Source organism: Mustela nivalis (assembly GCF_964662115.1).
Source record: "Mustela nivalis genome assembly, chromosome: 18".
Taxonomy (NCBI): Eukaryota; Metazoa; Chordata; class Mammalia; order Carnivora; family Mustelidae; genus Mustela; species Mustela nivalis.
Genome location: NC_139037.1, coordinates 57,225,066 through 57,243,940, shown reverse-complemented (window position 1 = coordinate 57,243,940; position 18,875 = coordinate 57,225,066). Strand labels below are relative to the sequence as shown.

The window sequence follows — 18,875 nt, the reverse complement described above, 5'->3', positions numbered from 1 at the left end:
CTAGCCCGAACCTCTGACCAATGGGCTAGGGTTAGAGACAGGGGAGTTGATGTGTTCTGTCCCATCTCGAAGTACAGGAAGATTCCTGCAGTCACCAAATCTAGAAAAAAATAGGACGCAAGCACTTGTCCCCAGTGGGACTGTAGGAGAGATGAAAAATAAAATAGTGGCCTATGATAGTGTTTTCTGGAATATAACAGATGTAGATCCTCCGGATCTACCCGATAGGAGGCCACCAGGTGTCCCTGGCCCTCCTTCACCTCTGGGGCGTCCCCCAAGGTCGCAACCGTTGTTTCTGGACACGTCTGTCAGACACTGAAGGTTGCTCAGATATCATCAGAAATCACGAGAAAACAGAATCAGACTAGCATGTGCACATGAATATCGGTACCGAAAGAGGAATAGGCGCCATATACTTACCCAAATAAATAAATAAAATCTTTAAAAAAAAATAAATAAAACCTTACACAAACAAGGGTGTGCCACCACTTCTTTGAGATGGTGATTTCATTTCATTTGGGTATATAGTGTCAATGCTAGCAATAGAAATGTTCTTTTACCAGCACCTCCCTGCCCTCAATTTTTTTTTTTTTTTCTTTTAAGGAATAGCAGAGAATTGGAATTTGACACACACAAGCCCTGGCAAAACCACAGGCAAGTCCAGAAAACAAAGGATACCTCCCCTGTGGGGAAGGAAGCAGCATTCCTCATCCCTCCAGGCAACAACAGCTCCCTCAGTGAGAAGCCACCACATTTGCAATTCCAACTTGCCTGTGTTTCAGTCTTAACTTGTCTGGCATTGGCAGTTCTCCTGTATTCCTCCAAGAAACCCCCTTTTCCAGAGAAATGCAGGGAGGTGGGGATTGTTATAGAGGAAAAGCCCATTGGGAGTTCCGCGTGTAATGGCGGCCTCTTGCCAAGGACAGAATCTTCCTCTTGCTGAGGTAGTCACGTAGGCTTCTTCTGGTTGGTTCTGCAAAGGGTTGTATGTGTTATACCGTGAAAGCTTCCCCTTCTGGGCTTCTGACTCCCATTTTTTTTTTTTTAAAGATTTTATTTATTTATTTGAGAGAGAGAGACAGTGAGAGAGAGCATGAATGAGGAGAAGGTAAGAGAGAGAAGCAGACTCCCCATGGAGCTGGGAGTCCGATGCGGGACTCGATCCCTGGACTCCAGGATCATGACCTGAGCCGAAGGCAGTCGTCCAACCAACTGAGCCACCCAGGCGTCCCCTGACTCCCATTTTAAGTGAGGTTTGCTTTATGCAGTTTCAGAGGAGATTAAGACAATAAGAAAAAGAAAAGAGAAGTTTCGATTTTATAAATTCATTTAACATGAAGCCATCAGGTAGATATTCTAGAAGCTGCTTTCTCAATTACACACGTCTTTGGTTGGTGTACTTCTTTGTTTACTTGTTTGTTTACATTTTAAAAGACCCATGCACAGGGGTGCCTGGGTGGCTCGGTGGCAGCTCGGTGGCTTAAAGCCTCTGCCTTGGGCTCAGGTCATGATCTCAGGGTCCTGGTATCTAGCCCCGAGTCGAGTCGGGCTCTCTGCTCAGCAGGGAATCTGCTTCCCTTCCTTTCTCTCTGCCTGCCTTCCTGCCTACTTGTGATCTCTGTCTGTCAAAAAAAAAAAAAAAGAAAGAAAAGAAAAGAAGACCCATGCACAGTTTTCAAGAAAAGGGTTTTCATCTCATTCTGCTCCCCCCCCCCCCAATACTCAAATCCTGAGAATCTTCCTTACAATGCCTCAGTGGCTCAGGGAAATGGGTATTACCCCTGTTTTACAGATGAGGGATTGAGGCACAAGGAGATGAAGGTCATGGGAGTGTCTCTGAGTGTCCTAAGACGCGCAACACAGGGCCCAGCACAGGGTCAACTTCTCGGTTTTCCTGCCTAACCCCACAGAAACTGGGTGGGGCTGGGGGGGAAAGCTAGTGATGTAGTTTGGGGTCTTTCCTGGCATGTGGAAAATACCACATTTTCATAACGAGCTTGTCTAGAAAGGTTTCCTTTGGCCACAGAGAAAGATAAATTAGGAAATTATGAGACACAGGCGGGGAGGAGTGGGAAGTTTCCAGAAATGGCCAGAGACAAAACAATAGGACATGGTGGGGAGGTGTCTGGCTGGCTCAGTCATTAGAGTGTGCAGCTCTTGATCTGAGAATCATGAGTTTGAGCCCTGCGTTGCATGTAGAGATTGCTTAAATAAAGTTAAAAATAAGTTAAAGAACAACAACATGACAGGGGATCCTCTTGTGACCCCTGTGTCCCTCATCCTTCCTTCCTTCCCTCAGCCATGAGCAGTTAGAGGCCCTTACCTGGGGCAGTTTCTGGAGATTGGGGACGAGAAGCACCGGGACTTGACGCCCAGGACCTTCAACTTCACAACAAACTTCTGGGTGCCAAAGGACTCAGGACAGCAGAGTTCAAAGCAGGGCCAGAAGGTGCAGTTGGGGCCGCAAAGGCGAGTCCGATTCAGAGGCAGGATGGTGTCGTCATCACAGCATTGCTCCAAGGGGTTATAGAGGTGGTCCCCACACCTGGGGGCAGGCTGGCACAGCCACAGCCCCGAGGCCATGGGGACATCTGGTGGAGACACTGATGCTGTGGGCTCAAGAAGGACCAGATACCCACTTCCCAAGGGCACCCTCCTCCCTCCCCATTCTTCCCCACCCTTGTCCTTACCTGTGACTACTTTTGCACACTGGAGGAAGAAGATTGTTATGCAGACAGAAACTATGGGAGAAAGAAGGGGGGCTCTTTTAGGGTTCCCCGAGTTAGTTCCAGCATGTGGGGCTTCCTGTACACACAATGCCAAACAATTCTGAGACACCAGCAGGGTGGGAATTCAACTCCATTCTGCGGCTGCTACGCAGAGATAGAGGTTATAACAGTTTTTCTTTTTTTTTCTTCTCAATAGCCAGGTGAAGGGATCATAGGTGGAGTCTGGGGAAGGAAGGGTTGCGGCGCACCTATCCGGCTGCAGGTGTGCTGCTTTCCCCATCGCCCGTGGACTCACCAGACTGGAAGCCCTCCAAACCTAATCCTTTTGGGTTTTTACGGTGGGGCTTATTGCATGATCGTGTCTGACGAAGTCACTGGCCATTGGCCGGTTGGGTCTCTAGCCCCTCTCCCCTCCCAGGAGCTAGGGAAGGTGGGAGCGAAAGTTCCATCCCTTTATTCATAGGATTGGTGCTCCTGGCTGCCAGCTCCCATTCTGGGGTGCAGTCCAAAAGTCACCTTCATTCCCAAGATTCCCGTTTCACCTTTACGCTTCTGAATCATTTTAACAATCAGTGAAGCCCAACTCTACCTGAAGAATATATTTCGGTTATTTGAATCAGGTATGTATTTCTTATAAATCATTATATCTCAGGGTGGACCATGGGGCAGAGAAAGTGGCCGTGGGATCCTCAGGAAGGTGAGTACGGAAGAAGCCGCAGGTCAGGGGGATCTACAGGTGTGGATTTGGATTTGGGGCCACCCCGGCAAGGGCGTTAGCTCCGGCAGGGGCAGGCGCTGCAGTAGCTGGGGCTCTCCAGGGGAGGGCATTCAGGGAAGACTGAGTCCTCAGCCTTGGCTCCCAGATAGAAGGCATCTGGTTTGTTAAAGAATGGAAGGATGGAGCTGTTTGTCACAGATGCCTCTGAGGCAACCAGGAGTGGGGGAGGAGCCCGGGATGATGCTGAGGTGTGGGGGCTGCGCTGGGGCTGGAGGGGGATGGTGCTAGCCTTTGGGGGTCCTCCTTACCTGAGACGGAGCTTCGTGGTGTCATCACTTCCGAAGAGGTGCTGGACAGTGAAGGAGGCCGGTCAAGTCTGGAACTTGATTGTACCCTGTGGGCAGACTTCTGTCACCAGTTTCTGATTGAGCCATTCAGATCAGGCCACTCCCAGCTCTCCAGCACTTTCCATAGGAATCACCAGCACCTAGTTGTTTTAAAAGGAGACTATTTGGTCTGTCCTTAGGTGTGAGCTCCTAAAAATAACTCACAGACAGACTCACTGCTGCTTCCCAGGCTACTCCAGGCTTCACCTGCCTGCAGCTTGGCCCCGCAGGGTTGGGATACTGGCTACCAATTCGTCTGGTCAACATCATGTATCCTGGGCACTGAAGGGGAATGAAGGCTTCATCATGGCGACACCCGTTCCACATCCCCAGGCTCAGCCCCATCCACATCCCTGACTCAGTTTCCCAGCTTGTGCCCAGTGCCGTACACATCTTGGTTCCCACTCCAAACCCAATTTCTTTAAAATGTTTAATTTTTAATTTTATTTTATTTAAATGCAATTGATTAACATACAGTGTATTACTCATTCCAAAGATAGGGTTCAGTGATTCATCAGTTGCAGACAACACCCAGTGTTCATTACGTCGCGTGCCTGCCTTAATGCCCGACGCCCAGTTACCCCAGCCCCCTCCCCCCCGCCCTGACTCCTCCAACAACCCTGTTGGTTTGCCTAGAGTTGAGTCTCTCATGGTTTGTCTCCCTCTGATTTCACCTGGTTTTTCCCTCCCTTACCAGTAAGCTCCTCTGTTTTGTTTCTTATATTCCACATATGAAGGAAGACATATGATATATGATATATGTCTTTCTCTGATTTATTTCACTTAGCATAATCTCTTCTAGTTCCATCCATGTTGTTGCAAATGGTAGGATTTCGGTTTTTGTTTGTTTGTTTGTTTGTTTTGAAGATTTTACTTATTTATTTGTCAGAGAGTGAGAGAGAGCACAAGCAGGCAGAGAGGCAGGCAGAGGCGGAGGGAGAAGCAGGCTCCCCGCCGAGCAAGGAGCCCAATATGGGACTCGATCCCAGGACTCTGAGATCATGACCTGAGCCAAAGGCAATTGCTGAACCAACTGAGCCACCAGGGAACCCAAGATTTCACTGTGCATATTTACAACATTTTCTTTACCCATTTGTCTATCAGTAGGCATTTGGGCTCTTTCCACAGTTTGGCTGTTGTGGACATTGCTGCTATAAACATTGGGGTGCAGGTGCCCTTTTGGATCACTATGTTTGTATTAACTTCATTTTACAGAGGAGGAAAAGGAGGTAAAATGTGTTCCCGCTGTCATGCAGGAGTCTAACCCAGCCAGGCTACTCTGAAAATAGGTACCCGATCCTCTTCGTTCTAGGATGTTCCTCCCTATCCCGTTGGCCTGCTCTGGTCTAGCTCCTCCCAGCCCCTTCATTATCATCACTTGGCAGTCATCACTCACCTGGGGACATACTATGCCTCCCCATCTCCCCAACAAGGCAGGTAGTGGGATCTTCTGAAGTACCCGTACAAACCAGTTCCTCTCCAGCTTACCCCTGTCCAGGATCCCCAGGGCTTTAGGTTGGCATCCAGACCCCTCACCATGGCTTGCAGGCTCTTTGTCATCTGATCCTTGCCGATCTCTCCCCTTCTGATAGTTCCTACTCATGTCATACTCTTCCTCCTTGATTTCTCCAAGCCAGCCCCTCTTCCTGGAGTGCCAGTTTCTCTGCCCCTGGAATTGGCCAGTAAGTTTTCATTACGGATTCCAACAATACCCCGCACTTGGCGGGATTAATACTTATCCACTGACCACTCCCTCTGTGTTCTGCTCTGTGCTGGGGGCCCGTCAGGGATCATGACATCCTAGGTCCTGTCTTTCTGGGGCTCACAGTACATGGGGAAGACAGACCCATCCCAGGACAGTGAGACTGCCCCAGGTGGGTACCATGGGGGTGTCCAAAGGGCCAGGGAAGACTTTCTGGAAGAGCCATGGGATCGACATAAGTGAAGGCCTGGGGATAGAGTGAAGGGGACTGGGAGATAGGACTCGAAGGTGTCGCACAGGGCCACAGGTTACCCGTGCACTGAACACTCAGGCTCTGGGGCATGTGGTGGGGTCATGGGCTGTGACCAAGCCTGCCAGCCCCCGTCCCTGCTGAGACAGAGGTCACTCACCAAGGGGGTAGAATCCCAAAAACAAACAAAAGAAGCAAAACTGCCGCTTCCAGTCGGCGACCGGAGAAGAATTAGGCACAAACAAGTCAGCTGCAAGAGACTGGGAGCAGGGGACAACACTGGAAAACGACTGCTGCCGCGAGCAACTCCACAGTCTCACTTGTGTTAGATAGAACCAATAGCCACCAGAAGGACCGATGAAGGTCACACGTTAGTCATATCTTGCGGACAAGCAAGGAGAAGGATAAAGTTTATAGTTAACCAAGCACATTCAAAGGACTCATCTAACTAACACCGGGCGCTTCTGGGAAGGGAAAGGAGCGATAACGGAAAAGGGAAGCAGGCGGTTTGGTTTTCGTTCCACCCTGAGCTGACCCGGCGTTCCCGGCTGCCCGGCTTCTGTGAAGGGGCGGCGTTCCGCCCTGAGCGAGCTGGGCATCCCCAGCTGCCCAGCTTCACGGTCGTACGTCATCCAAAGACCTGTTGCCACTATATGTATTTCTTAAGGCCATATCTAAATGTGCTTGGCAACTAGTAAAATCCTCCAGGGGTTACAGTTTAAGTAACAAACTGTTCCGAGGGGCAGCAGCACAAAACCAGACAAGCCAATGATTAAAACAATCGGAGACTGTAATAGAAGCTAAGAAGTCACACTGAGTGTGGAGAAGGAGCAGTGGGAGACCTGGGAAGCTGACATGGTAGAGAAAGACCCAGAGGAGGCGTCCCCTCAGCGAGATCTGAAGAAGCCAGCAGTGGAAAGGGAGTTCCAGACACAGGGAACAGAAGAGCGAGTACAAAGTCCCAATGTGTGGTTTGGCCATGTAGGCATGGCAGCGGGTGGGGGAGCCTGGAGTGAAGACGGGAGGAGGCAGGAGGGCCACAGAGCTATGTACCCACAGGAAGGAGGAATAATCAATGACGATGCTGGAGTATCTGCCCTCCTGGCCCTGCCCTGAGCATTTTACATGCGTTGCTTCATTGGATGCTCACAACCGCTATAAGGGTCGTATTCTACCTGAATTTTAAAGAGGAGGTAACAGAGGCTTGGGCTTAAATAATTTGCCTACGTCATCCCAGCGATGATGTGGCAAAGCTGGGATTTATGCTAAATCTTTAGGACCCCACCTCTTGGTTACAATAGCCTCAAACGTCAGGAGGGTAATGGCTTATAGTTTGGTCACCCTGCTGTCCCCAACACCTAGAACAGTTGGAGCTAGTGCACAGTGTTTGGAGAACTTGGACTTTCCCATAGGACAAGAAAAAGTAAGAGAGCTTCTGCTTTCTGCCCTGCAAGAAATACTGAAGCATAAAAATACAAAAATGACTTGCTCCTTTCTGGAAACATGGGCGGAGATTTATTTAAGGGAGTAGTTACCATATGGGAGTAGAAATTACCCAGCCACAGAAGGAAGTCAAGCAATAAGGAGACGGCTATTAGATGTGTATTATAAACTAACGGGAGAATGTGAGGAGTTTTCACTCAAGGCTGGCGACAACTTCATTGTGTTCTTTTTCAGGAAGCCTTACAGTGAAGAGAGGAAGCAAAAAGAAAAACCCATACCATAGTTGGCTTGGAAAGTTTTGCAGTCTACCAGCTCCTGGAGTGGGCTAGGGACAAGGCCTCATTCAGCTTAGAACCAGATCCACAAGCTGCCGCCCCACACAACACCTTCATGAAAGCCTGGATCCCCAGGTTCTTCATGAAAGACTGGCTGCGTGGAGAGTACGTGTCGATAATGAGTCAACGGGGAGGGTCAGGAGGTGGTGGCGGCCGAACAGGGGCCATGATACTCCCCACAGAAAATTTCAGACCTTTTACAGGAGCTGGAAGGAGCAAAAAATCCTAACATCATTTTGGGGAAAAATACTGATTTATAATATATGTGATTTTTATGAACACACAACGTATACGCAGCAAAGTTTACAAATACTTTTTGTGGGATGAATTTTAATATTCACCCATTCTGTGATGGGGAGGAGAAAATAATTTTCCCTTCTAACCTTCTAAGTTCTGAGCTCAGATCCTTTACACTTCATATCTGCATAGGAGATACCCAAGGGAAAATCGGTAACTCCCCAAAGTGACAGAGATTTCAGAATTAAATACCATCCTAATAGGAAAAGTGGAGGAGGGAGGTAGACCTGTTAGGGAAGAGTACATGGTTTTAAAAAGGATGTATTTATTTATTTTAGAGAGAGAGAGAAAGGGGAGGAGAGGTGGTAGGGAGAGAAGGAGAGGGCATCCCAAGCAGACTGCGCTGAGCACAGAGCCTGACTCGGGGCTCGATCCCACAGCAGTGAGATCATGGCCTGAGCTGAAATCAAGAGACGCTCAACCAACTAAGCCACCCAGGTGCCCCAAGAGTAAATGACTTTTAGGAAAGATGAATGGGCACTTAGAAGGATAGGTGGAAGGTGTAAAGTTTTTCCGGCGAGATAAACACAACACCAGGCAAAGTGGGTGCAAGGCAAGATTTATTAAAAATGCTCTCCGGCGAAGTTTCAGGGCTCAGGAGAAGGGGAGCCAGGAAAGTTGCTCCGGGAGGAGGTGGGCCCCCTCGGGCGAGGTTCCGTGACTCTGGAAAGCAGAGTGGCGGAAGTCGCGCCTAAGGCAGGGAGGAGCAGGCTTTTAAGGGGTCTCGAGGGGAGCGCTCAGGGGTCTTTTGGCAAGTTTCCCTTATTTGGATATTTCATCTGCTCGTCGGGGTCCCATTGGTCCACAGGAGCCCGGGGCAGGGGTCTCAGATTCCTGCTTGTCAGGGTCCTATTGGTCCATGGGAGCCCAGGGCGGGAGGGTCTCAGATTCCTGCTTGGGCCTTTGTTCTCCTGTCCGAGCTCAGGTCGTGTGGTGGGAACTTTCGCCATCTTAAGTAGCCCTTTCCACCAGCCCAACAGAAGGTATGATAGTTTGTGACAATGTCTTTCTGGGTTTGGTATCAACTTCTCATCTCCTCTTCTGCGATGAAAGTCCATCTTTCCTGGTTGATGAAATTCCTGGGCAGAGGATTTTTAACACATGAATTCCTTCTGGAGGCTCTGTCTTTCTTCTTCTTTTTTTTTTTTTTAAAGATTTTATTTATTTATTTGACAGAGAGAGATCACAAGTAGACAGAGAGGCAGGCAGAGAGAGAGAGGGAAGCAGGCTCCCTGCTGAGCAGAGAGCTTGATGTGAGACTCAATCCCAGGACCCTGAGATCATGACCTGAGCCGAAGGCAGTGGCTTAACCCATTGAGCCACCCAGGTGTCCCTGGAGGCTCTGTCTTTAGGCAGATACATTCTTCAGTCTATAAGTTTATGGCTTTTGCCAAGTGTGAGAAATCTTCAGTCATTATTTCATCAAAATCTTTGTCAGTTTTCTTCTTTCTCCTGTCCTTCCAGTACTCCAGTGACACTGACGTTCGATCTTTAGTTATAGGCCCAAAGTTCCCAGAGGCTGTGTTCATTTTGTTCCCCTAGTCTGTTTTCCCACCGTTGCTCACACTGGGTAATTGTTCTGTCTGTGGGTTGAAGGAGTCTTCCTTCTGTAGTCTTCGCTCTGTTGCTGATCCCAGAGGTGTGGTGGTGTCACATTTTTCAATCCTACAATTTCCATTTGGTTCCTCTTAACATCTTCTTTCCTTCTTTCCTGAGACTCTTTAATTACCAGTAGCGGCATTCTTGTGATTGCGTCTATAAATAGTTTTACAGCTTCCAGATCCTTGCCAAGTCATTCTGTCACCTGTGACTCCTCACTATTAGCATCTGGTGAGTGTCTTTCCTCATTCAGGTGGAGGTTTTACTGGTTCTTGGTATTGTGCATGGTTTTTTAAACTTAATTTTTTAAAGATTTTGTTTATTTATTTGACAGAGCAAGCACAAGCAGGGAGAGTGGTAGGCAGAGGGAGAGGGAGAAGCAGGCTCCCCACAGGAAAAATAAAGCACAAGAAAAACTCTGGCAAACTCACTACTGTTTCTCAGGCCCCAGGGTCCCATTTGGTCTGCCTCTTCTCCCTACCTTTCTGAGTCTTCTTATATTTGCTTTTACAGCTATACCAAAGGGAAGAAATAGGGAAAGGTGCACGTTCTCCATCTTTATCTTTCTGGAGGTCCACGCCTGCTGAGAGTTGTGGGTTTTTTTTTTTTTTTTTTTTAAGATTTTATTTATGTGTGAGAGAGAGAGCACAAGCAGCGAGGAGGGGCAAAAGGAGAAGCAGACTCCCCGCTGAGCAGGGAGCCCAATGAGGGGCTTGATCTCAGGACTCAAAAATCATGATCTGAGCCAAAGGCAGGTGCTTAACCGACTGAGCCACCCAGGGGCACCATGAAAGCCATCTCAGTCATAAGTCATGTATGAAGATACATGGAGTTCTAAGTGCAACTAGCTTAAATGACATGGGGATATTAGGAAGTAGGGCTAGAAACTAATAACACTAATGGTCTCATCTTGGTATAGCAACAACAAGGTGGATAGCAGAGCATAAAACAATTGGCCGATGGCTAGGTCACCTACAAGATAAACTTTGGTAAGATACAAATTGGCAGAAACTTTCAAAACTTAAAAAATTGCCCCCCAAATCATCCAATCAAATACAGATTGGATTTCAGTGAGTTGAATTTAGTGGATTAACCTGAAGATGCAGAGCAATCAATACTGATTCATTTCAATGCCACATCCATAGAACTACAAAGTCAGTAAAGGCCACCACCTCTAAAAACAAAACTAATAAATGATTTCAAAAGCAGAACGTGGAGGGAGAAAGTGAGTAGATAATTTCAACGTGGGTGGAAATAAATCCATATTGTTGGTAGAGTTGGAAACCGAGCAGGAATAAACCAGGAACAATGGTGTCAGGAAATGGGGAGCAAGGGACAAGTTCTCCTTTTTAGTTTGTACAATTCAGTCCTGTTCCAGTTCTTGTGTTAGCACAGGCTATGCATTATGTCTGCCTTAGAGAACTTTCTGGTGGGTTCAGATGAGAGGAAGCTAGGGAGGGAACAGGCTCCTTGAGTGTGTTGTCTGTGGTTTCCCTCCTTAAGTTACTTCTGGGAAGAGTTCCCTAATTGTGCAAATTAAAAGCTCAGATTTCCTTTAACATTGAATAATCCTTTCGGTCTGTTATCTAGCACTATTTTTTTTTTGTGCGTGTATTGTAAACCACCTTAGTTTTGTTTGTGATATTTTCTGTAGAATTTCTGCATTCTGTTACACAGGATAATTGCCTAAAGCAGAGTTTCTCAGTGGAAGTTTTTCTATCCTGCCTAAGTCATTTCTGGCAAAGGCTAGAAAGTGTCTCCTACCCCACATGTCTAAATTGCTCTCATTTGTCATGGCTGGCCTCGAACTCCTCTTATTGCCCTCATACTGGTCCTCATTCAACATTTCCCGGGACACAACTGGAATTAACTACCATCCATACCGTGTCTGGAAGCTGGAAATTTACAGGGAAGAACAACAACAAATTTAAGATTATTTTCCATTAACAGAATATTAAATTCGGGGCTCCTGGGTGACTCAGTCGGTTAAACGTCTGCCTTCGGCTCAGGTCATGATCCCAGATCAAGCCCCGCATCGGGCTCTCTGCTCAGCGGGGAGCCAGCTCCCCCCCCCCCTCTCTGCCTACTTGTGATCTCTCTCTCTGTGTCAAATAAATAGAATCTTAAAAAAAGAGAGAGAGAGAACATTAATTTCCAACAAGGAAAGGGAAAAAGAAAAGACGGAGGAGGGGCAGGGGGAACCAAAATGAAACCAGAAAACCTAAAGTAATCTGGAGTTTTCAGATGTGGCCCTGGTTTGCCAGGAGCATCGTCCAGGGAGGGGCTGAGACCCGGGGGAGAGATGCTGGCTCCCCAGGTCCTGGCTGTGTTCCTCATCCCTCTGGTGTCTGGATGCTGCTGTCCCTCCCTGTGCTCAGAGATGCGCTCCACTGGTGCGCACTGGTGCATTGGTCCACGAGCGTAAATAAACCAGAGCAGATGTTTCAAAATCCAAGAGAGAAAAAAACAGTGATGAGCCAGAAATTCAAGACTGCTCAGAAATAGAAGGTAGTTGATGATGGATTAGTCCCAGGACAAGCATTCTGCAAAGACTCTTGAGAGAGAAATGTCATACCCCAGGGAAAAATTAATCAGAGCTTATTTTTATCTAAATGAGGGAGCAAATGGCAAGGAAAACTCACAATTCAACATCAGCAAGTAGCCAGATGAGTAAATCACTGTCAAAATGATAGAACTAGTCTGCTAATGTTTACAGAGGGCTTAAAAAAAGAATTATCTCGTTAAATAAAAATTGTGAGTTTTTCCAAACTGACTTATGAGTGAAACTATCCAAGGCATAGGAAGTTGTATTGCTTTGCTTGGGTGAAAAAATAGAGGAAAAATTAAGGTAGAAAAAAAAAAATAGTCATCAGTGCCATTCATTACTTCACAAAAATTTACAAATTATAACTCATAAAAATGAGAAGGAAGAAGGGAGTCCCTCAGACAAACCAAGAATCAGGTATATCATTTACAAGGCCTAAAACTAGAAAAAGCTCATGTTGTGCTTTGAGGAGTGTACCTGATGTGGAAAACAAAAGCAGAAGGAAAATTATTACATTTCCTTACTACCTACGCCCATTGATAAGTCCTTGAAACAGGAAGAGTAACATTCTTCTAGGGACTCAACTACCGCGATGTTAATACTTTGCTAAGGGCAAAAGGCAATCCTAGCCTGACCCTCCCCCGCCACTCCCAATCCTGTAGGTCTTCTTTAATGTATAAAAATTCCTTTTGAGGGGCGCCTGGGTGGCTCAGTGGGTTAAGCCGCTGCCTTCGGCTCAGGTCATGATCTCAGGGTCCTGGGATCGAGCCCCGCATCGGGCTGTCTGCTCAGCAGGGAGCCTGCTTCCCTCTCTCTCTCTGCCTGCCTCTCCATCTACTTGTGATTTCTCTCTGTCAAATAAATAAATAAAATCTTTAAAAAAAAAAAAAATTCCTTTTGAGGGGCGCCTGGGTGGCTCAGTGGGTTAAAGCCGCTGCCTTCAGCTCAGGTCATGATCCCAGGGTCCTGGGATTGAGCCCCGCATCGGGGTCTCTGCTCAGTGGGGAGCCTGCTTCCTCCTCTCTCTCTCTCTCTCTCTGCCTGCTTGTGATCTGTCTGTCAAATAAATAAATAGAACCTTTAAAAAAATTTTTTTAGGAAACTTCATTTATCTCAGAATCCCCAAGATACGTGTTGGTAATCATCCCCCAGGTATACAGCCCACTGATACACATCTGAAGGGTCTCGTGACGAAGGTTTAATTAGATGGTAGTCATTTACTACCATTACTACCATTTACTATTTTCCCAACAACAGCTAGCCCCCTCAAGGTCCTGGAAACCTTGCTTCCAAAATTCCTTAGAGACTTACACTATCCCTCACCCCCTCCCAACTCGAAAGAATATCATGGGCCACTCCTCATGTCCCCAGTACAGCTCATTCAGCCCACGGATCCTGTCCCCATGCTTTAATAAAGCCACCTTTTTGCACCAAAGACTTTTCTGGAATTCTTTCTTGGCCATCAGCTTTGGACCCTAATGTTCTTTTCTACACCATACCTAGACCAGGGTGCTGGAGGTGGGGATGGACAGTTCATTTTATTTCCACAGTATGGTTCATCTTATTATTGCTCTAATCTCACACATTCCTGCTGTTTCACAGAATTGTTTTGGACTCTACAAGATGCTGCGAGCCTTCAGGAAGTTAGGATGGGAGGCCAGTTCCCTGCCTGTCTTCTTGCCTTAGGACTCCATGCCAAGCCCCTTTTCAGTTGTGTGAATTAAGAAACCTATAGTCAGGGGTGCCCAGCTGGCTCAGTCAGGTGTGAAGTGTGCGGCTCTTGATCTCGGGGTTATGAGTTTGAGCCTCACGTTGGGTGTAGAGATTTCTTAAAAATAAAATCTTTAAAAAAAAAAAGAAAGAAAAGAAACTTGCAGTCAGACTGTCTAATGGTAAGCAATCCTTGAAGCTGAGAATTGAGCCCAGTTTATCATGGGGTGGGATGGTGATGGGTTGTAGAATATCAATGTGTCATTAGATGTTCAAAAATAAATTCAAGGGGTACCTGGGTTAAAGGTCTGGCTCTTGCCAGTCTTGATCTTAGGGCCATGAGTTCCTGTGTGTCTTTAAAAAACAAAACAAAACAAAACAAAAAAACCCCCAGCAACCAGAGAGGGGGCACCTGGGTGGCTCAGTCAATGTTGAGTTTCCACCTCTTAGTTTTGGCTCAGGTCATGATCTCAGGGTCGTGAGATTGAGCCCTGACTTGACCTCCGTGCTCAGCATAGAGCCCGCTTGAAAGATTCTCTCTCTCCCTCTCCCTCCCACCCCCTCCAAGGCTTGCGCTCTTTAATTAATTAATTAAAATCTTAAAAAAGAGAGAGAGAAACAAAGAAAGCTGAATACATAGGTATAAATATAGTTATCTGGGGGTAAATGCAATATAAAGCAAATCCAACCCAACCACATTAATATTTAATGAAGTATAAATCAAAGCTGTAATTTTCAAATGGGGGAAAGGAAGCATTTAAGTTTGCCAAGTCCCAATTCCTGAAGAAACTCTTCCAAACACTAACAAGTCCCTAATCTAAAACCCCTTTACAATTAGGTAAAGAACCAAAAGTGTAACAAGACTTAAAAAAAAAACTCTGCCTAAAAAATGATGGGGTCATTAAAAAGGATATTGGTACAGGAACATTATTCACCTGGATTGAGAGAGAAGCAGAACACAGTGGTCTAGAAGCTTTCACCAGGAAGGGTTTCTTTTTGTCAGTTCTCTCTTTGCAGTGTAGACTGGACTGCTGTGTAGACTACAGCATAGGCCACATTCAGAAGTGGCTTCCAGAAGCTTTCAAGGCTGTAGTCTTTTGGGGCGCCTGGGTGGCTTAGATGGTTAAATGTCCCCCTTCGGCTCAGGTCATGGTTTTGGAGTCCTGGGGTCCTGGGATCCGAGATCGAGCCCCATGACAGGCTCCTGGCTCAGTGGGGAGCCTGCTTCTCCCTCTCCCTCTGCCTCTCTCCCTGCTCATTCTCTATCTCTCAAATGAGTAAGTAAAGTCTTAAAAAAAAAAAAAAAAAAAAAGCCTACGTTCCTCAGCAAAGCCTAAGGCAGAAACCATACCTTGATGTTCTCCTGCAGCCCTTTCCTGTTGGTCACCTCACATGCAAACGTGGGGACCACTTGAGTGTAAGCCTTTTTAAAACAAATATATCCTGAGTGCCTGCTTTGGCAGCCCCTATGGCCCCTACACGTGAGGATGGGAGCATGAGCACATATTCAGGAGGCGCTCCATATTTTTTTTAAATAGTTTTGAAATAAATTTAGATTTTGAGTTTCAAAAACAGTTTCCACACACCCTTCACCCTTGTACCTCCCCTAATTGATCCTCTTACATAACCATGGTACACGGATCAGAACTGGGAAGTTAACACTGGCGTAATATGATTAAATAAACTCTAAGCCTTATCCACATTTTATGGGGTTTTCTGCTTGTATTCTTTATTTTTGTCCCAGGATTCAAAATGCTGCACTTCCTTATTACGTGTCCTTGGTCTCTTCCAGACTGTCAGCATCTCGGACTTTCCTGTCTCCTGGGACTCCAACATTTTGAAGAGTAGGTAAGTCATCTCTTCTTTCATAGAGTGCCTCTTAGTGTGGGGACTGAGATTCTGAATTTTTGGTGTGTCCTTCCCTGTGCATCATGTCAAAGGGCTTGTGATGTTGGTGTTAGGCGCAATTGCTATTTAGGTGTTTGGCATTCAGGTTTCTTCCTGTCAAGTTATGCACTTTTCTACCACCAGGTAGGTTTAATTATGCCTGTTAAGTCGATTTCATTACTTAGATTCTTTGGCTGGTGGGATGGTTATCTTTTTTTTTTTTTTAAAGATTATTTATTTATTTATTTATTTATTTATTTAACAGACAGAGATCACAAGTAGGCAGAGAGGCAGGCAGAGAGGCAGGCAGAGAGAGAGAGGGGAAAGCAGGCTCTCCGCTGAGCAGAGAGCCCGATGCGGGGCTCGATCCCAGGATTCTGGGATCGTGGCCTGGGCCGAAGGCAGAAGCTTTAACCCACTGAGCCACCCAGGCGCCCCTGGGATGGTTATCTTTACATCAACCTGACTGAGTCCAGGAACGCCAGGGTCTGCTTAAACATTATTCCTGATGTGTCTGGAAGAGGATGTTTCTGGAAGAGATTAGCATTGGAATAGATAGATTGGGTGAAGCGGATGGCCCTCCTCAAAGAACAGGATTTCCCCGGCCTTACCTTTCAGATCAAGGAGTGAGCAATGCTGCAGATTGTAGAATTGCCTGCGAGCAGCCAAATGACTTCAGGGGTTCCCTGGGGAAGCAGAGCCTGTCCACCTTGCAGTAAGCAGCGGTAAAGGAAAGGGGCTCTGCCAGCTGGTGGCTAAGCTTCAGCTTGGGGGTCGAGACAGCTCTGTAGTTCCAAGCAGCATTGAGAACAAAGACAGAACCCCACGCCTTGGGGAGTAGACTGGAATAGGAAGCCCTGTGACAGCTAGAGTCTTCCTCCACTGGAGCCAGCTACCAAGGTACAGATCCCAATGGCACCCTGAATAAGTACTTTGATGTATTATGCATACCATAGGACACCTGATCCATGAACTGAGGTAGAGTAGGATGGGGTGGGTGGGAGGAACCGGGGCTCAGTCATCCTCTCTCCCGTTCTCTGCTCTATACTTAGTGGGGCTGATGCCTGCAGACCATTTCCCAGTCTCCAGGGTCAGCTGACTTTGGAGAGGGTGAGATGGGGGGACATGGGCCGGAGATTGGAAGAGGAGAAGAGAGAGCAGGGTATTGTGGGGTGTCCCAAGAGGGTGGGGGCCGGAAGTCAGTGGAGAAAGAGTTCCTCTGAGGCTAGGCGACAGGAGTGTGCCCTATACACCGCACGGGAACCGCAGGCAGGAGAGCAGAGGAGAGACTGTGTGCCACCATGTGGTGGTGGTGAGGGGCTACAGTTACAGGGCAGAGTGAGGGGGTTTGGGGACGTATGGAATTTTTCCGTAATCCTAGGGACTGTACCTGGTTGTAACTGGTCAGTTAGGGTCTGTGGCTTAATGAGCCTCTGTGCGTTGGCTCAGTGGTCACTTGGGGCTCAGGTTGCCATTGCTCAAGCCTGTTGCACATACCCTGCCCCTTGCCATGGCCGGCACCTGTGACAGCAGCTGCATCTCCCCCTCCCCAGTCTTAGCCCACCCTTCAGACCCACCAACTGCAGTTTTCACTGGCAACTCTGTCCCTGGGCTCTGAGAGCGCCACCTCCTTCCTTTTCTTTCCAGTGAAGGATGGGCACGGCTACCCTCTGCTGCTGAGCTGGGTCACCCCACTGTGCCCTGCTTGATGCTCAGCTCCCCCTTCCCCTGCTTAGCCAGGTCTCTGTGTTAAATTCCTCTGTCGTAAAATCTCAAAGTGATTCCTGCTTTCCTGGAGAGACCTTGACTGAAACGGATCTCCAGAATGCCATAGATTGTGAAACTGGCAGGTGTGGTGATGGAATTAAGAATGACACAGTCATTCTTAATGTCTGTCAGTCTATCAGACTGTGCCTCAGGACTCCTGGTCTTAGAGATACTGGAGACCTTGAGATAAGTTCCGCTTGAATGAATGAGAATTGAGAAGGAAGAGCATACAGTGGCATATTTAAAAAAAAAAGATTTTATTTATTTATTTGAGAGAAAGAGGGTGTGCGTGAGCAGGGGGAGGGCGGAGGGAGAAGCAGACTCTCCGCTGATCGTGGATTCCAATCCAGCTAGGACTCCCGGGGCTCAGAGTTTGATTCTAGGATCCCAGGATCATGACCTGAGCCCAAGTCAGATGCTTAACTGACTGGACCACCCAGGTGCCCCTACAGTGCCATATTTAACACTCATTGGCATAGTAGGTAGAATTATGGCTAGATTAGGAACACCCAAATGAAGGCAGTAGTGTGTGGCCTGATCATTTGGAGCTCTTTGGTGGGAAATATTGGATAGCTCTTTGAATGTCTGAATTAAGTAAGCTACTGCAAGGACCTTTTTTTGCGGGACAGATTTCATTTTGTGACAGACACACACCTTTTGCAATGGTTCTTGGGGCAACTTTGGAAGAACTTATCTGGGTTTAGCTTAAATTTTTAAAAAAGATTTTATTTATTTATTTGACAGAGATCACAAGTAGGCAGAGAAGGCAGGCAGAGAGGAAGGGAAGCAGGCTCCCTTATGAGAAGAGAGCCCGATGCTACATGGGGTTCAATCCCAGGACCCTGGGATCATGACCCAAGTCAAGTCGAAGACAGAGGCTTTAACCCACTGAGCCACCCAGGCACCCCTGGATTTAGCTTAATTTTAACCAACAACAGCCCCTTGTTGTGAGTAAAGAGGGAAAGGCACAGAGGCGGCAATTTCTTGCGGAATCTCCTGACGGTTAGCAAGATAATAACTGCAATAATAGCATTTAGCGTGGGGTGCCTCTGGCAGGGCTTCTCAAAGAAAATATTTTCATTCCACCAAGAGCCTATCTAGTATGTAATCCATGGTAACCCTGTTTTGCAAAGATCTCTACTCAAAAGGCTGACAAGAGGGGAAAAGGCTGAAGGAATTACAGACAGCTCTGAGATCGGTGCCAAGATAAGGGCAAACAGGGTTTGAAGGGCAAGACAGAACAATTCCGTTGGAGGAGTCTTCAGAGGCGGGCTAGTGTCTACGAAGCGTTTGACTTGGGCGCCCTCTACTGTGCAGGGGATGGAGGGACACCCTGTGCCCCTTTGGGGCTCATTTGCGTGAAGGAAAAAACACTATTTAACCTCACCAGGCTTATTTCTGGAGAAGAGGGTTTCTAGCTCTCCCGCCCAGTTGCTGGTGCTGATGACTGATTAAGAATCTGCATTAATCTGTATCAGCCTTCGCAGAACACAGATTCTGATTCCTG

The 18,875-nt window shown here is 47.2% G+C and overlaps 1 protein-coding gene across 1 annotated transcript; it reads right to left on the bottom strand.

The window, feature by feature from the left end:
* Nucleotides 1–473: 473 nt before the first annotated feature.
* LOC309853015 (insulin growth factor-like family member 3) lies at nt 474–17,612 on the bottom strand. Its single transcript, XM_082710620.1, has 5 exons — nt 16,213–17,612; nt 3,756–3,934; nt 2,691–2,741; nt 2,324–2,591; nt 474–973 (listed from the first exon to the last, which is right to left on the bottom strand). The coding sequence occupies exons 2-5, from the start codon at nt 3,778–3,780 to the stop codon at nt 949–951; spliced, it is 369 nt and encodes a 122-aa protein (XP_082566746.1). The 5' UTR covers nt 3,781–3,934; nt 16,213–17,612; the 3' UTR covers nt 474–948.
* Nucleotides 17,613–18,875: the final 1,263 nt, after the last annotated feature.